The sequence below is a fragment of the Onychostruthus taczanowskii genome, unplaced genomic scaffold, assembly GCF_017590055.1.
Source record: "Onychostruthus taczanowskii isolate IOZ18803 unplaced genomic scaffold, ASM1759005v1 scaffold30, whole genome shotgun sequence".
Taxonomy (NCBI): Eukaryota; Metazoa; Chordata; class Aves; order Passeriformes; family Passeridae; genus Onychostruthus; species Onychostruthus taczanowskii.
In genome coordinates this window covers 8,299,807-8,313,294 of record NW_024500350.1, presented here as the reverse complement: position 1 = coordinate 8,313,294, position 13,488 = coordinate 8,299,807, and the positions used below count along the sequence as shown (strand labels likewise).

The 13,488-nt window shown below is 57.5% G+C and overlaps 2 protein-coding genes across 5 annotated transcripts in view; both read left to right on the top strand.

Moving 5' to 3' along the window:
• Positions 1 to 2,654, top strand: part of RNF213 (ring finger protein 213) — a 43,930-nt gene extending 41,276 nt beyond the window's left edge. Inside the window, exons 59-64 of the mRNA XM_041409400.1 lie at positions 41 to 242; positions 329 to 406; positions 697 to 894; positions 1,160 to 1,249; positions 1,352 to 1,530; positions 2,081 to 2,654. Of these exons, the coding sequence (XP_041265334.1) occupies positions 41 to 242; positions 329 to 406; positions 697 to 894; positions 1,160 to 1,249; positions 1,352 to 1,530; positions 2,081 to 2,234 (901 nt within the window). The 3' untranslated portion in view covers positions 2,235 to 2,654. The remainder of the gene's footprint in view (positions 1 to 40; positions 243 to 328; positions 407 to 696; positions 895 to 1,159; positions 1,250 to 1,351; positions 1,531 to 2,080) is intronic.
• Positions 2,655 to 2,764: 110 nt separating this feature from the next.
• On the top strand, positions 2,765 to 12,406 carry ENDOV (endonuclease V). 4 transcript variants are annotated; one of them, XR_005953009.1, is made up of 10 exons: positions 2,765 to 2,820; positions 3,121 to 3,292; positions 4,126 to 4,260; positions 4,620 to 4,659; positions 4,761 to 4,873; positions 4,982 to 5,050; positions 5,609 to 5,737; positions 9,206 to 9,291; positions 9,546 to 9,637; positions 9,776 to 12,406. XR_005953009.1 is itself a non-coding variant. In XM_041409082.1 (9 exons), the coding sequence occupies exons 1-9, from the start codon at positions 2,783 to 2,785 to the stop codon at positions 9,801 to 9,803; spliced, it is 810 nt and encodes a 269-aa protein (XP_041265016.1). In that variant the 5' UTR covers positions 2,765 to 2,782; the 3' UTR covers positions 9,804 to 12,406. The 4 variants fall into 4 exon arrangements, 1 of the variants encoding a protein (XP_041265016.1); XR_005953010.1 differs by lacking the exon at positions 9,546 to 9,637 and adding an exon at positions 6,834 to 7,071; XR_005953011.1 differs by lacking the exon at positions 4,126 to 4,260.
• Positions 12,407 to 13,488: the final 1,082 nt, after the last annotated feature.

The following is a 13,488-nucleotide window of genomic DNA, read 5'->3' as shown; positions in this document are numbered from 1 at the left end:
AGGCCTCTCCCTCTGAACACAGGCCCTTTGCTCCCTGCAGGTACCTGGTCAGCCCCTCGGAAGTGGCCGACCTGCACCTGATCAGTTACGAGGTGGAGAGGGACCTGATCCCTCTGATCCTGTCCAACTGCCAGTACAGCATGGAGAAGGGAGGGGAGACCTTGCAGGACTTTGATCTGGAGAGGATCCAGCAGCAAGTGATCAGCAAGTTCCTGCAGGGGAAGCCACTCATCACGCTGACGGTAGGAGGGGCAGGCGCTGTGCAGCCAGGAGGGCTCTGGGAGCAGCATTCCAGGCTTCACATCCATGGCTTTCTCTCTCCTGACAGGGAATTCCCACCCTGGTGCACAGACATGACCGGAACTACGAGCAGCTGTTCAGTGATGTCAGGAACAAGCTGGAGCAGGTGGGTTTCTGCACTGCAGGAAGCAGGGCAAGCACGAAATCCCTGCTTTTCCAAGGGTTTTCTGTGCCTTGCCTTGTCCATCCAAAGGCTTGCCTGCTGATTTCTCAGCGTGCCTCGGGTATGTGCAATCTGGCCTTGTGCTGTCAGTCAGGATTTACAAAGAGAAGGGAGATGGTTCAGCATTTCAGTTTCCTAAATCTGGGGCTCTGTTGTCTCCCATGACTCGAGCAATTGGAACAGAAAAAGGAATGGCTCTAAAACAGTATTAACTATGACTTTGTGGTTTTCAGAGTGCTCTGCCCAATTCTGTGATGAACACGATCAGTGGGGAGCTGCAGTCCTATAGTGATGTGTGTGATGCCCTGTCCCTCACTGAGATCACCCTGGGCTTCCTGGCCATGGCTGGTGAGAATGCTGACATGCTGCTGACTGAGTATATTGAGCAAGTTCTGCAGATGGGGGATCAGACAAACCCTCACGTGCTGCAGGTGAGTCCTGAGGGCAAAGCTCAGATTCTTGTGGCATAAAATGTGGTTTATGCTAAATCCAGGCTGTGTGACAGAGCCCTCTCACTTTCCCACTCATGTTGTGGGATAAAAACTGGATTATTGAGGGCGTATGGGGAAGGATGAGAGGGCAGATGGGCTCCACCCAGGCCAAGATGAGCTCTGTGCTGAGCTCTCTCTGGGCAGGGCAGGCTGGGGAGAGGCTCCAAGGACATTCCTCACATCCACAGCTGTCCTTCTCTTCCAGGCGCTCAGACGGTGCCAGCTCAGGCACAGCATGGGCCTGTGGCAGCTCCTGTGTGCCCACAAATCTGAGCAGCTGCTGCGCCTCGGCAGGGTATGGCACCCCCAGCACCTCTGTGTGAGCTCCTCTGCCCTGCCCTGCCTGCAGCTGCTCACATGTGTGTTTGGGTTTCTTTTCCCCTCGCTGCATTTTTAGGATCCTTTTGCAGATGTCAGTCCAGACTACAAAGAAGAGCTCACCCCAGAGCTTGCCAAGCTCCTGCACACCTTCCTGGTCCACTCCAGGCTGGAAACCTTCCTGCAGGAGCTCCATGAAATGATCATCCTGAAGCTGAGATGTGTCCAAGCTGTGACTGAATTCAAACCCACGTGGAGGTAGGAGTTGCACACCCAAAGCCACCACAGTTGTTAACTGAACCTTCTCTGCCTCTGAGCATGCACACAGTGGGAACATTCCCTTGCCACATGCATGTCCTGGGGGACACGGCCCAGGCAGCAGCATCAGGAATATCCACACTCATTTCTGGCACGTGTCACTTCCATCTCACACAGGCTCTCTTGGGGACATTGCTGGAACACTACAGGAGCTGCTGTTCAGGTCACAAACACCAGCACTTCTGCAGGCACTTGGATTAAATAAGAACAGAATCACTCATTAAGATTGGAAAAAACCTCCATGGTGCTCAAGGCCAGCCTTCAGGGATAGGCACACAGCTCTGCACAGCTCAGCCCTAGAGCTCAGCTCTGCCCTGCAGCCTCCCCTTGCTGGGCTCTGTGCCTCCACATGGCTGTTTAACCCTTCTCACTACACACACACCTGTTCTCTTGTGGATATTGAGTATTTTGGGTGATGCAGTGCACTCATACTGTGGAACCTGAGCTTTGCTGTACCCTGCTGTTCATGCCATTCTGCTCTGTCTTCCAGCCTGAAGGAATCACTCTTGCCTTACCTTTGTGCCAAAGACTCTGAATTAGCTCTGGAGCTGGAAGACACATTCCCAGATGAAATTCTTCTGTCTCATGCCGCTGGTACCTGGAAAGCAGCTGCTGTCTTCAAGAGGGAGCACAGGGACAGTTAGGACAGAGCCCTGCCAGGGCCTGCCACAACACTCGTGTCAGGCTTCTGGAACTCTGGGCATTTGTTTGGGGCTTGTTGCTTGTTCTTTGGGTTTGGGGTTGTTGTTTTTACACCTGATGTGAAGAGGAGAGTGGCCGTGGAGGAGAAGGAGAGTGAAATAGACCCAGCAGCTCGGTGTGAACCCTGGATCGACACAGCTCCAGAGCCACTGGAGGAACATGAAGGAATTTTTTTACAAATCACGGTGCCCTCGTGCTCGGCCAGGGTTGATGCTTTCCCTTCTGCACTGGCTGCAGAACCGGCTCCTGCCCAGCGCCCCCGCTGCGGCGGGACCCGCACAGGGAGCCCTGAGGCCGCGGCTCCTCCGCTGCCTTCAGCCCGGGCCGACTTCTCCCTTTCCCCTTCAATAAACTCGTTCAGCTCCCGCAGCTGCTCCCGGCTCCTTCCGCGCTCGCTGCCGGGATCGGTGCTGCCGGCCCGGAACGGCCGCGCCCGGCCGCGCTTTCCGGGGAGCGGCGGCGCTGCGGGACGGGCGGGCCCCGCGCCGCTATGGCCGCGTCCCCCGCCCGGCGGCGCCGCTGGGAGCGGTAACGGGGCTGGGGCTGGGGCTGGGAGCGGTAACGGGGCTCGGGCTGGGACGGGCCGCGGGGAGCGCCCGGCGGCGCCGCTGGGACCGGTAACGGGGCTGGGGCTGGGGCTGAGAGCGGTAACGGGGCTCGGACGGGGCCCGGCCGCGCTCGGGGCTACCCGGCACCGCGTCCCCACAAGGACCGGGCACCCTCGGGAAGAGCCGCCGGTGCTCGGCCCTCCGGTTGGGGTCTGGGGGCTCCCCGGGGAGCGAAGGGGGCGCGGTTCGGGCCGGGGTTCGGTAAGCGGCTCCCCCGCAGGGAGCAGGCCCGGCTGAGGGCCGGCGTGGTGGAGGAGGACACCGAGGAGTGGCAGAAGGACCCGCAGTTCTCCGGGCTGCACAGAGTGGGAGGTGTGGATTTATCCTACATCAAGGGGGACGAGAGCCGTGCCTGCGCCTCCCTGGTCGTGCTCAGCTACCCGGCTCTCGAGGTACCGCCCGGCCCGGGACCGTGGGGCAGCGGCAGGTGGGATACTGGGGAGGAATCTTCACCGAGAGGGTGGGCAGGCCCTGGGTCCCGGGAAGTGTCCCAGGCCAGGCTGGACAGGGTTTAGATCAGCCTGGGACACCATTCCATGTCGCTGCCATGACAGGGGTGGAATGGGAGGGACTGCAAGATCACTCCCGACCAAACCATTCCATGGTCCTGTGTGTGTGTGTGTGTGTGTGTAAAAAATACCTGTAAGGATTTAGACAGAAGTTTAGGAAGGTGTGATGCAAACAGCTAAACAGCTCCCAGCTGCAGTTTTGTGGTTTGGCTGGGAACTCGCCCAGGTCCAGAGCAGCTGCCGTGCCTGTTCGGGGGCTGGTGCCCGTGGGCAGAGGGAGCTGTTTGCAGTGCTCCAGTGCAGAGTCCTGTGGGTGAGCTCTTGCTGGGAACCAGCTGATTATATGGGCTGTGACATAGGAAAGCTTTTCCAAACCCGCCGTGGGTCTCACTTCTCACAGTCGTTTTACTTGAACTAATAAAGATTTTTGGTCTCTTTCCCAGCTTTCAAAGTAACATAAAAATTATCTTTCACTGTAAAAGCTCTAACAAGGAGAGAAATAAAGTTTGATGCTGTCTGCTGGGATTTTAATGAACTGAATCTCAAGTCCTGCTGTGATCTGCAGGGCAAGGCGGGAAGCGGTTTTGTGCTGCCTTACACCGTTTGCTTTGACCTGTCCGTGGGTTTAAAAGGGATGAGCAGAGGGCACGAAGCAGAGGAGGAGCTCTGGGGCGTGCAGGGGCTCTCTGGCAGGGTGCTGTCTGTGCCTGCCCCAGGTGCTGTACCAGGACTGCCGCATGGTGCCCGTCACCGCCCCGTACGTGGCCGGCTTCTTGGCCTTCAGGGAGGTCCCTGTCCTGGTGGAAGCTGTGCAGAGGCTTCAGCAGGAGGAGCCCCAGCTCCAGCCTCAGGTGTGCTGTGCTTCCCTTGTCCCGAGCTGGCTGTCCTGGCTGCAGAGTCCTGGGGAAGGTGTTCTCCCGGGGCAGGAGAGGCACGGGCAGAGCTGTGCTGGAGCATCCATGCCCTTTCCTTGGGGAGCAGGGATGTGGAGCTGGGAGTAGCCAGGTCTCCCATGGGAGCCTGTGGTGTGTGCAGGGCACTGCCAGTCCCACACTGCTGCTGCTTTAGGGTCAGGCAGTCAGGAAGAGCCTTACAGGGAGAATTGAGGAACCAAAAGAGATTTCTCCTTCCCCCAGAGCCAGCATCTCTCCTTGCTCGTTGGAGTGCTCTCAGTGCCCAAGAAATAACATTTCTCCTTTGCTTTTCTCAGGTGCTTCTGGTAGATGGGAATGGCCTGCTCCATCCCAGAGGTAGGCTGTTCCTGGAGAGCCCTCCTCTCCTGCTCCCTGTGCTGCTCCTTGGTGTTCCTGTTCCCTGATGTCCTGCAGCTACAGTGGCTCCTTGTTGGCAGGATTTGGCACAGCCTGTCACCTCGGGGTCCTGACAGACCTGCCGTGCATTGGCGTGGCCAAGAACCTCCTGCACGTGGATGGCTTGGTTAGGGACGAGCTGCACAAGGAGCAGGTTAGGCCAGGCTGGGATTTGTTTCTGCTTTTTCACATCCCAAGGGAATTTGGACAGCCACCTACAATTACATGCTAATGAGCTGACTGTGTGTGTGTTTATCCCTAGGTTCATTCCCTGCAGAGGTCAGGAGAGGCATTCCCACTGAGAGGCGCCTCGGGGAAGGTCCTGGGCATGGTAAGCTGCCACTTGGCCACTTGTCCCTCTCCACAGTGGGGCTGTCTCAGTGATGCCCTGCGGGAGGGCAGGTGTGAACTGGTGACCGGTGACACTGCTGACCCCTCCCTGAGAGCTCAGGTGGCTGTAGGGAGTTGGCAGCTCAAGTGCTGGGAGCATTCCTGTCCGTGGCTGTGGCTCCTGAGGTGCTCCAGCAGCCTGGATGGTGAGCTGCAGTCTGGGAGAGGTGCCAGTTCCCTGGCAGCTCCCCGGGATCGGGCTGATTCAGAGCACGGTGGGAACAGGCAGCTGGGAGACACTTCCTGTGGGTGCTGTCAGCCTGGGCTGGCACAGCTCCTGCATCCCAGAGCAGCCTCGGGCGTCTGGGGAAGGGCCACGGGGGACACACAGTCCCTGCAGGAGACACTGGGGTGGGGAAGGTGTTCAGGAAGGCTGGGAGCTGCAAACACAGAGCCACCACCCCACCGAGGGCTCCGGCTGGCTCCTAGTTCCACTGCCCCTCTGCGTGTGTTCAGATGAGCCTCTCCAGTGCGTGATCTCTCCTTTCTGGCTGCCCAGGTGCTGCGGAGCCACAGCAACAGCTCCAAGCCCCTGTACGTGTCCGTGGGCCACCGGGTGAGCCTGGGCACGGCCGTGCGCCTGGTCAGGGCCTGCTGCCGCTTCCGCGTCCCGGAGCCCATCCGGCAGGTATGGGGGCAGGGGGGGCAGGGTTTGCCAAGCCCTGTGCTCAGAGCTTCAGTTTGCCCCTCCTCTGCTGGGGACACCCTCCTGCTGGGCAGTTCCCCCAGCCCGTGGTGGTGCTCACTGATCCTTCCAGGCCCGTTCCCCTGACGCAGTGCCCGGCAGCGTTCCCAGCCCTGCCTGCAGACCCAGCCTGACTGATGCGCTGCTTGCTCGCTGCAGGCAGCTCCTGCCGTGCTGGTGTTAATCCCCAGGAGCTGGGAATGCAGTTTTCCCGGGTGCTTGGAGCCCAGCACGGCCCTCAGTGCTGCTCCTCTGGACCTTTCCCGCTGCCGCACTCTGCACGGAGCCACCAGCCAGCAGGTGACAGCACTGCATCACTGTCACCGAGCTGTAGCTGCCACTGGGGCTCAGCCTTGGCTGATTTTAAATCGCAGCAGAACTTGGGGAAGGGCTCTGGAGAAGCTCAAAGCCTCTAGGACTTCTGGTCTGGCAAGTGCTTCCATTCTTCCTGAGATCACTCTGCTGTTGGTGGCTCCACAGCCCAGAGCCAGGAGTGACCCCAGGGCCTGCCCGGGTGTCCCTGTCCCTAACACTGCCCTGGGACAGCCTGTTGGCATTGCTGCTGTGCCTGGCTGGTGGGGTCTGGGGTGTGCCTACCTGAGCAGCCCCGGGGCAGTGCTGGGTGACCCTGCTGCTCCAGAGCTGCAGTGTTCCCTGGAACTGAAACTGTGCTTATAAACTACCCCAAAATCTTAACTCCTTGGAGCAAAGCAAGCCCTGGTGTGTCCAGAGCAGAGCTGCAGTTCCCAGTCTCAGCCCCAGTACCTGCCAGACTGGAGGAGGCTGCTGGAGCTCCTTATGTAACCTGCTCCAGCCAGGGCCAGATGCCTCTGCAGAGCTCCGAGCCAGCTCTGCAGTCTGTGTTCACAGGGAAGGGAGAAGCATTCCCTTTGGAAACAGAAAGGTGTCTTGGAGCTTTTCATCACCCTCATTTCGCTTTCAGCTATCTCCAGGATTTGTTCATGTTCGGAGCCTCTTCCGGTTCCCTGTGACCTTTTTCTTGGAGTGATGGAATGAATTATTATCACTTTTCTTACAGAGAGATGAAAAATCCAACAGGAGAGTGTGTTTACTCTAGAGAGATGGCAGGAGACGAGGACACTTAAACCTTTCCATGGGACTTGTCCCCACTGTGCTTCCTCTGTGTGGTGGCTGCCACAGCTCCTGGCACAGGCAGAGCTGAAAGCCTCAGCTCCTGAGCACCTGCAGCTGGAGTTAGGAAGTAGGAGGCTGTGGAGAATCCTGCCATGGATGACTGACGTGGCCTTTTTGCCATGGTACGTCTCCAGAAACTGCAGACCTGATAGGAGAAGTGCTTACAGATTTCCCAGTGTCAGGAAAGACCTGTGGATCACCAGGTCCTGACCTGGAAGTTGTGGCAGGCCTGGAAATGAAGTGGTCTGTGAGAGCTCAGCTGTCCACAGCTCCTGAGGATTGTGTGAGGGCAGCATGTGCAGTGCAGCTGCTGTGGGAGCTCAGGCCTCCTGCTTTAGGGGATGTGGTGCTTCCCAGGAATGCATATTATCCAGGCAGGGAGCAGGAGGGGTTCCATTTGCATTCAGCCCACAGTGTGGTTGTGCTGCCAAGGAGCTGGCTGTGGTGCAGATGAGAGAAGTGAGATCTCGGAGGAAGCAGGGGGATGAGCTGCCCTTGTCACCTGCAATCAGTATTTACATCCCACTCTGTCCTTGTTCCACGTGCCAGGCCAGGCCCAGCCAGGATCTCCCTTTGAGATCCTGCACGGAGCTCCCAGGCAGGAACTGCCATCCCAGAACAAGCAGCACAGCACTCACCCTGAGTGAGCCTGGAACACTCCCAGGTCCTACTGAGAGAGCTGCTCTTGCTCCTGGCAGAGGTCAGAGCCCTCCCTGGTGCTTGCCCACACTGCAGCCTGCTCATTCCCAGATTCCTGTGCCCAGCAGGGAGGCACAAGTTGGTGCCACTCTCCAGCTGCCAGGGATTGCACCAGGAGCCTGCTCTGCTCTCTCTGGGTCACGTTCCTGCTTGGCTGCTGCCCAGCCTCCTCCTCACTTGCTGCTTCCTTCAGCTGCCCCTTCAGTGCCTGGGTGCCCCTGGGGCTGGATCAGGAGGAGCTGCTGGGACAGCCTGAGGGTGCTCCAGCCCACCAGGAAGGGCAGGCCTGCAGGGCACCCTCTGTGAAACGCTGAACACTTGCCCTCAGAAGAATGAGAGAAGGCATCAGCCTCTCCTCTGGGACTGGACAGCAGTCACTGGTGTCCTGAGACTCCAGCTGCCTCTGGGGGCACCCCCTCCAAGCCTGCTGTGCCCAGGGAGCACCCTGGCCCCTCAGGTAACAGGCAAAGCAACATTTCCACAGCCAGCACTCATGCCCTCTGAAAATAGCCCAAATCTCTGAGGATTATTGGTGGACAGTGATCCATCTTATTGATTAGCCTGGGTTAATCACCACCTTAAGCTGACTCCAGTGCTGTGTTAGGAGTGAGCCCTGCCTGGGAACTGCCACCTCATCAAGCACTAGCTGATATTCTCAGCAGAATGTGGTTGGGGTTTTTCTTCCCTAGAATTGTTGGTATCTGTTGCCTCCTGCTCCTTGCTCTGCCCGTGGGGACTATTGAGCAGCCTCCTCCCCTGGTTATAAAATCCATCACGTAATCGCTTATCCTGAAGAGTGATCAAAGTTATTTGTCAGTTCGGTTATGAAACTGTCCAATTATAGAGAGAAGGGAAAAAAATCTCCCAAACAAACCACCCCTTATGTAACTCTCTCCTTCTCAGCTGGCAGGAGGCTCTGCAGTTGTGGAGCAGGTTCCAGCAGCAGGCACAGCCTCCACCAAGGGCTCAGGGTGAGGGGCCTGGGGGCTGGCAGGGCTGCAGGAGAGGCTCCTGGGGAGCAGCAGTGCTTCAAGGACAGTCCCCAGGGATGTGTTAACCCAATTTCTGAGCTCATCACCAGACACTGTGAAGCTTTTCCAGCTGGGAAGGTCACATCCTGCTTTGTAGGTGGGGAGAGACACTCTGCCTTTGAGGTGGGCACAGCAGCTGCTCAGAAATGGCGCAGAAATTTCTAAAAGAGAAAAAACTTTGAAGGACTGTAAAAATCAACTGCCAGTCCTCAAAGTTGTCCAAGAGCCCGGGGTGTGCTTGTGATGGCATCAAGGGTCTGCTGCTGGTGTCGTGCAGCACTAGAGGGCTGTGCAAACACGTCAGGCTGAGGGCAGGAACACCCAGTAAGTGCCCAGCAACACTTCCTAACAGTTCCTGGGACGTGGCTGGTGCTCTCCTTGCCCCAGGCTGTCGTGCCTTGCTGAGCCATCCGGTGTTCCTGGTGGGATGTGCTGGCAGCAGGGTGGGTGGGCACACTGGGATAACAGGGGAGGCACCAGCCAGGCTGCTCAGCCCATGCTCACTCCTCTCCCTGCTTGCTTCCAGGCTGACATCAGGTCCAGGGAGTACCTTCGGAAGCAGCCCTGCGCTCCAGTGGAGGTGCTGGAGGCTGTGCCTGCCAGCCCAGAGAGGTGGGTGTGTGGGCAAAGGGCATCTGCTGGTGGCATGAGCTGCAGTAATGGCATTAAAGGTACAGGCAGGGTAACAAGGTGAGCTCGGTGGGGAGCTCAGGACATGTGCAGCCTCCAGAAGGTGATTTCTGCTCCCTGTGGCCACGCTGCCTCACACGTTGCTGCCGGCAGCGCCGTGTCCTGAGCTGGGGAAGGGCAGTGGGGATTTGCTCTTTTTTCAGCACTGCTCGTAAGCAAAGCCCTAACGCCCACAGGTGTGACCTGAGGAGGAACAGAAATACCTGAAGGGAGCTGGTTTTGGCCGCCAGGTGTTGGGGAGGGTCAGAGTCCCCCTCTCTTACATAAGGTGGGCCAGCGGGTGTCAGTTCAGGGCTAAATCTGCCCCTGGGGTGCAGCTCAAGCTCAGCAAGTGCCAGTTGTTTGTGCCTGTTGGCTTCTACTTGTTGTCAGACTTGTTCCTACTTTCTCATTTTTATCCCTGCAGCAAAAAGGAGGATGAATTGGAGGATTAGTCTGTACCAGAAGAAAGTGCAGAGCTTCTCTTTGCTGGGTTCTCTCCTGCACCAAGGCTGAGTCCTGCTGGATGCAGGAGCCCAGTGCCACCCTGGGGGACAGCTGTGCCAGGCTGTGTCCCACAGGACAGCGCCAGCCACTGCTCAGGGAGAATCCATGCAGTGAATTTCTCAGGGTTCATTTTCAAGTACTGTTAAAATCTTTGTGTAAGCAAAGGCTCACGTGTAAGTTTGCAACACCTCACTGGAGTCCTTGTGCAGCTGCAGGGGCTGATTTACAGAGATGCTGAGACATTGCCACTGCAGAGCCAGCCTGTGTCTCCCACCACACCTCTGTGGCACAGAGCCCTCCCTTCCCACTGCTTTTGGAGCAGCTTCCCCTTGTTCCTGCAGCCTGGGTTGTGCCATGCCCCATGCACGTCCCTGGGGAGCAGCAGCCCCACTGCCCAGCTCTTCTGGAGGAAGGAACATCTCAGGGGAAAGGATGGCAGGAATCATCTCTCTCCCAGGAGCATGGGGAGGTCATTCCTGACACACAGAGTGCTCCAGGATCCCAGGCTGGAGATCTGGCCCAGCCCCAGCTCGGCCTGAGGAGCAGAGCCCAGAGCCTCTGTGCCCAAATCATCCTCAACCCTCATCCAGCCTCTAAGACCAAAACTTCTCCAAGGTGTGGGATCCTGGCTGAGGTTGGCAGGTGATTCCTGACTGTTCTGAAGAGCAGCAGGAGCAGAAGGTCCTCTGGGAGATCCTGGTGTGGCTGTGTAAGATTCCAGCCTGAAGAGGAAGAAGGATGTTTTCCTGGGGGTGGGGAGGGGTGCTCAGGTCAGACTGCTGTGGGCTTTTTAACTTAAATTTTGCATACATTTGTTGTACAACTTTTGTTCTTTTCTGTCTTGGAGCTCCTCTGGGTGGGGAGGACAAAGCCCAGCCTGTTGTGCCGCTGCTGTGCTGGGGTCTGAACCAGGGGGGGAAGGGAGGAAGTGACAAACCCTGCTCCCTTGGGGCCATCTGGGCAGGTCTGGGGCTGGTCCTGGCAGTGCTGGGGACAGGCACTGGCAGAGCACTTCCCTGAAAAGCCTTTGCTGACAGGTTTTAGAAGCCAAAGCTGCAGCAGCTGCAGCTCCCAGCCCTACACAGGAGCCACCTCTCCCGGGAACCCTCAGAGCTGCTTCACACCAGGGTTTGCCCACGGGTGGACAGAGCCTGCAAGGGAAAACCACAGTGGAAGCTGCTCCTTTGATCCTGAGGGCTGCTGCCAGGCCAGGGCAAAGGGAGCACTGGGCTCATGGCTGGCTGTGGCAGGGGACAGGGGACACAGGGACAGATGTGTCCCCTCCCGGCACAGACACAGTCTCTGCCACGGCCTGTCCCATCCTGAGGGAGCAGGGTGGGCACAGAGCCACAGCCAGCAGGGACCACTTCATTCCTCATTCCAGCCCCACACAAACCAGTGAGTTCTCTGGCCATGGGGACAGTCTTCTGAAACCTGTCACTAATTCAGGCACGAGTGACAGGGTGGGCAGGGGACAGCTCCTTGCTAGAGCTCGTGAGCAGAACACCAGGGAAATCCATCTTTGTTTCTGATTTGGCCTGTGCTGGGAGCTCACAGGGTCATCCCTGGCTCCTTCCAAATTCTGGGTAACAGCACACTCCCTGCAGATTCACCCCAGTGTGCTCAGCTGTGGGGAGCAGCTCCTCCAGGATGGCCCTGCAGAACAGGGGAACCTTCAGTGTGTGGGACTGGCTTCTCCTGCCCTGGTGAGTGCCTGCCTTTCATCTCATGTTTAACCTCTGTGGTTTTAATCCCTCATCTATCGGTCACTTTCTGTGTGCTTCTGGTTGGTATTTGACAATGGGAGATTTGGGGTGGGTTGGTCAGGGGAGGCTCTGCAGCCACAGCTGTGATTTGAGTGGAAGCTCAAGGAACTGAGCCCAGCTCAGACAGGAACATGAGGCTCTGGTTGTTCAGGGTCTGTCCCTGGCTGCTCCTGCTGGGATCTGGGTGTTTTGATCCACGGAGGGTCCGTGTGCTCAGCCTGTGAGGGATCCAGGGCTGGGGACACTGCAGGGGACACTGCTGTCCTCAGCTGCCCTGAGCCCCCCCCAGCTGCCTCTGCCCTGGGAGTGAGGGAAAATCAGGTGAAAAAAAAAAAAAAAAACACCATAAAAACCAGCTCTGCATCACTGTCCTGGCTTCCCTCTGCGTGAGGCTCTGAACTCCTCTCCTTCCAAGCCCAGGTAAACTCAGCTGACTCTGGATGGAGTCACCTGGGAGGCTTTGGGAGGGGATGGTGCTGCAGTGTCCTGGCAGCCCTGCAGGGCCAGGGGCTCTGGCTGTGCCTTTGGGCTTTGCCTGGGCCGTGGGATGCTCTCCCAGCTGCCCAAATGTGGCAGTTTAGTCCTTCCTAAAGGAAGGGACTAATCTCTGTGTTTGGTGTCTGCTTGTGGCTCTTTGGACACAATAAGGGATTAACTTGGTCTTTATCTAATTGGTTTATAACCCTGGGAAGGGAAAATCGCTTTGTAATGCTTGAAACCTCTTAAGAGAAACTCAGAGAGTGGAGCTTGAGTGTCCTTCGAAATAAACTCATACATGGCTTGTCTTTTTTAACTCTCTGTTTGCTGGAAATCGGCTTTTCTGGGTGTTGGGAATCTGAGAATAGCTATTGCTGACTGGTTGTAAATCCTCCTGTTATCACCAAGGGGTTTTTCTCTCCACCATTTCCACCTGGGACTGGCTGGGAGTCTCTGGAGGTGCCTCAGGGCTTGGTCACCCCCCGTGCTGCTGGGGAATGAGCTGTGGGGCTGGGGCAGGAATGTGGCTGCCCAGTGATGCCTCCTGGGTGACAAACTGGGGCAGAATTGCTTTGGGGTTGGTTTCCTGACTCCCAGGTGCTGAATAGCTCTGCTGCAGCTTCTCTGGATCTGCTCCCCCTGTTGTGTTTGGATGCTTGGGGAGCAGGAAGGAGGATCCCTGCACCTGCCTTCTTTGTCTCGGGAAGGGGAGAGGAGCTGCTTTGGGATGCAGTTCTGTTTGTTCTGTGTGCAGGTCTGGGTGAGCAGCTCCGTGCCAGGGGCTGAGGCTGGGTGGGATGGGCTCCCACCTCCGTGTCTGGAGCTTGTGGCAGTGTAGGTGCTGCCTGTGCAGTTTGAGCTCCTGTGACTCAGGGTTTGTATTTTGGGACACTCCTGCCGAGGGTGGGGGAAGGGTTTCACTGGGATTTCCCCCCTCCCTGCCCCCCGTTCTCATTCCTCTTCCTTTTGCCTTGGTTGGGCGGGTTTAGGAGGGGCTGTTTCCCTCCTGGCTCCCCAAACCAGGCCCAGCTGCAGGTCTGGGTGCTCACACTGGGTGTGGAGCTGGGCCCAGCAGCTGAGCCTCTCCCCATTCCCAGAGCCTTTGGTGTTTGTGGGGCAGCTGTGTCCCCTGGATCTCAGAGCATTCCCCAGCTTTGGGCTCTAAATGGGCCTTTTTAGTGCTGCTCCCCCCTCCCGTGGCAGCTGAGGCCTCTTGGATGTGGTGGCTCCTGGACAGAGCCCGGGTGTGCAGAGGGAGCTGGGGAACGTCATGGCTCCCTTGCAAGGCTTTTGATTCCCTTTTTTTTTGTCCTTTTGTCCTTCTTTTTTTTTTTTACTTTTCCCTTCCTTTTGTCCTATAAATAGTTCTCCCCCCTAACTGCTCTTCCCG